This window comes from Abrus precatorius, unplaced genomic scaffold, assembly GCF_003935025.1.
Source record: "Abrus precatorius isolate BTA unplaced genomic scaffold, Abrus_2018 Scaffold11, whole genome shotgun sequence".
Lineage (NCBI taxonomy): Eukaryota > Viridiplantae > Streptophyta > Magnoliopsida > Fabales > Fabaceae > Abrus > Abrus precatorius.
The window spans coordinates 14,764,867-14,768,925 of record NW_020874303.1 but is presented as its reverse complement, the minus strand read 5'-3'; the positions used below and the strand labels follow the sequence as shown (position 1 = coordinate 14,768,925).

Below are 4,059 nucleotides of genomic sequence, written 5' to 3'. Positions count from 1 at the left end.
CCTGTTGGTGCACATTGCAATTCAATTCACTGTCCGTCTATACCAAAACAAACAGTTTATACCATTCTAGAATAGAGAAAATTGAAAAAAAAAAAAAAAGTTTCTCGCATTTGATCGACTTTACTACTTTTGTTTGTTCGTTCTTTCTTCAACTATGATTGGTTATTAAAAAAATTGCTATAATTTTCACATGAATAGCTAGCTTTTGCATCAAATAGCTTTGCTTTAAAGGAAAGGTATTGTGAATTTCTCGAGGAATTTGGAATTTTGTAGTAATCCTGCAGGCGTACTAATTGAGGTAGCAGTGAATAATTCAAATATCTTTTGACCGTTAAGATTTAAGTAACGGACAGAAACCACTATAAAGTAACAAAGTCAAAACTAAAGGGCGTTGAATGATATTAGCATAAATTGCAGTGAGGGAGAGAAACTGATTTTTTTTCCTACTTTATAAGGTAGGCCTGTTTCTCGCTCAGTTATTTAGGATATTTGGTAACTAGACGATAAATATAAAAGTTGAATATTGGAATACTCTAATTTCACTAGCAACATTTTCCGCAATTTCAGAAGAATATTTTGAGAAAAGGGAGGAGAAAGGAGGGAGGAGAAAGGAGGGAGGGAAAAGAAGAATAAAAATTATATTTTAAATAAATACATTTAATATTAATATTTTTAAAAGTAAAATATATAAATTAATATATTAATAAAAAATTTAATGTATTAATAATGTATTTGTCATTATAAATAATATATAATTCTTTTAATTTAAAATTAAAAAATATGTCATTTTTTCCCTTTAAAAATCTCTTCCTAAACATACTCTATGAAAGAAGAACAATCTCAAACCATTACATGAACTAAGAGGACAATAATATATCTCACAGGTCTCATAGTCTTAGACTACAATGTGATGGCTGATAAGTCCACTTTCATTCTCAAACCTTACCAATTTTTTAGCGGTGTTTAGTTCCTTCTGTTATTTACACTAGGGATAGGTGTAGCAGCCTAAAGGCATTGTTTTGACATAGTAAGAACTAAAATTAGGCACTCAAACAAAAATAATGCATATTAGTCTATTATTTTTTAAATTATTCTATTAATCTCTGACATAATAGTCTGTTATGTAGATTACATAGCTTGTACAACTTAATATTTTAACACTAGTGTCTTTAAATATGAACTGATCATAATATTTAGTTTCTTAGACTTTATTTGAAAGTTAATTTTTAAAAAATATATGAAAGAAAGAGAAGACTTTCAAACTAATTATCCTTTTTTTAGAGATTTTCAAACGAGAAAATAAATTTTATAAAACCTCCAAAACACTTCTAATACATTTTTAAGTTTTTTCAATTTGAAGAGTTTTATATTAATTATTTCTTCCTTTCTTCTCTCTTATTTTTTAAACACTTTCTTTCGATCTACCAAACAAAGCCTTATCCCTTTAAGAACAAGTAACAACCGTTCACATCACAACATATTATGATGCAGCAGTTATAATAACTGATGGTTTCTAAAGTGAAAAATTCCCTCACACAGTATTCCACTACTCTTTAAATGCTACATAATGTTTAGCTCTGCATAAAGCTTTAAGTCATAGAAAGCTTAGGCTAGTTGACCTTGTGTGGGGATGTGTGTTTGCACATTTGTGATGAATGTTTAATAATTATGAAGTGATGAATGAAATTTCTACAATATATACCAATATATAGCGAATACTTAAATATCAGAATGTAGGCATTTTAATTGGCTGACTTCTAGTTTTTATTTTTATGGTGTCATCGTTAGATCTTCAAAATCTCTCTTCACTTTTCACTTCATTTCTAATAGCATGTTTAGATTTGTGTATGAATCAACCTATTTTTTTAATGTCCTGCTGCATTGAATTTATGTTTACAAGTCTTCCAACTTAAATCCAAACATACACAGAAATTGTGCATAATATTGTTCACATCACAACCTTTATGTCACACCACAAAAATAAATGAAAAAACCATTGTCAGTTTCTCATATTGAAAAAATTCTTCAAGGTTAGGGAACTAACTTATAGATTCCTCTACTCTCTCCTTCCCTTTAAAGGCAACACATAGAAAGTTCAATTCAGTTGAACATATATGTTGCAGATTTGTGATTAATATTTTATAATGATAAAATGATTAATTTAATGCTATGATATTGCACTAAAGTTCGAAACCAGAATCCCAAAGCAATGCTATTGAAAAATTGAAAATATAAAATTACGAAACCGTATTAAAACTTTATTTCGACAAATTGGTTAATATTAAAAAAATTAAAAAGCAATATTAGCCATAACTTACAAAACAAGAACCAATCATTCACCTGGCGTGGAAAGCCAGAGGAACCAGTTCCGACAGAGGAGTGGCCGCCGGCGTAGGAGCGGGAGAGTTCCGACACAGCGGACACGTGGCACTCGTCCGCAGCCACTCGTCCACACACTCGACATGGAAGCAATGGTGACAGTCCGGAACGCACCGTATCGTCTCTTGAGGAAGATACTCAGACAAACAGATGGCACATGGGCCTTCATTGGGCTTGGGTAGCCTCCTGCTCTCTCCAATGACCATCTTCGGGTAGGCGTCAACCATGGACTTTTCCAAGCCCATGACAATCACAGGCCCACCCGAATCATGGGTAATGTTTTCTCTGTTATGGTTATCATTGTGATTGTTGCTGTAATAGGTGCCGCGTCGGTCATTGGCCTTGATTCTGACGCAGGCGTAGGAGGCGAGCATGATGGTGGAGATGAGGACGAGGATGCTGACGGCGATGGCGATGCCGTAGCCGAGACCGACGCCGGTTGTAGCAGTGGTGGTGGCGGCGGAAGATGGCGCAGCCGCCGTGGACATGAGAGGAGAAGGGAGAGCAGAGAAAGGGAAGATGGAATTTGTGGTTTGGAGTAATGAGGGAATGGGGAGAGTCTTAATGGAGTGGGAGAGACAGTTGGAGTTGGATTGTGATCAGCAGCGGATTCCGCGGGAAAAAATTAAATGACTTCGGACACTGTGACGTTGACATCAAATTTTATATACATATCACATTATACTTTTTGCTTTTACAGAATTATTTATTTTGTTTTAATCTCTGTAGCTTTAAAAATTTGTTATTTTAGCCTTAATAACCGTTAAATGATGAATTATTTCACATGCCATCACTCATTAATTTTTTACATTGTGCGTCATTTTTTTTATATAAACTATCAGTGCAAGAAGTAAAAAGTTAATATTTTTAAAATATTAGAAACTAAAATAAAAAATTATAGAGAAAATTTATCTTTTTTTTATTATACTAGAACATCATTTATGGTTAATTTTTATTAAAAATAATTGTTTATTAAATTATAATGTCTAATATTACTAACGTATGTTAAAAAAATACATAAAAAGTAAATAATAAATAATAAATTATAATTATAATATAATATTATTAATGTATTAAGTTTCATAATATCTTATGATTTTTAATAAAAAATTATTATATATAAGTTTTTATTGTGTACTTAAACATACATTAAAAAATATTTTATATATTATTTTAAAAGAAATTTATGATAAATTTTACAAGAGCGAAGAAAAGAAAAAACAAGAAATAAGAGAATAAAAAATATTATATATATATATATATTAAAAAAAAATAATTTAGTATACTAATAATTTAGGTCCCATAATTTAACTAATTGTGCTAATCCGAGGAAACATGTTCTATGTTTTTTCAATATAGATTGTGTTAAATATTACAAAAATATTTCATATTTTTAAAATAAATTAGCAAGGAATTTTATTTAATAATAAAATATATTAACAATTATTACTACTAGAACTGTAGTTATTATATGTGAATTCTTTTCTAGAAAAATTATAAAATTTTTCAGAAAAATTTAATTATTTCCAATGAAAATTTTTTGAATAAAAATTTGCAGCAATTTAATAAGTTTCTTATAAAATATTTTAGAAAAGAAGGTAGGAAAAACTTATAATTTTATTGCCAAAAATTTTTTCAAGAAAAAATTGAAAAATAAGTTGCAATGATCCTTACAACTTC

At 29.8% G+C, this 4,059-nt stretch overlaps 1 protein-coding gene across 1 annotated transcript; it reads right to left on the bottom strand.

Moving 5' to 3' along the window:
• Nucleotides 1-2,268: 2,268 nt before the first annotated feature.
• On the bottom strand, nucleotides 2,269-2,892 carry LOC113856461 (putative RING-H2 finger protein ATL69). The gene has a single exon (XM_027488279.1). The coding sequence runs from the start codon at nucleotides 2,865-2,867 to the stop codon at nucleotides 2,337-2,339; it is 531 nt and encodes a 176-aa protein (XP_027344080.1). The 5' UTR covers nucleotides 2,868-2,892; the 3' UTR covers nucleotides 2,269-2,336.
• Nucleotides 2,893-4,059: the final 1,167 nt, after the last annotated feature.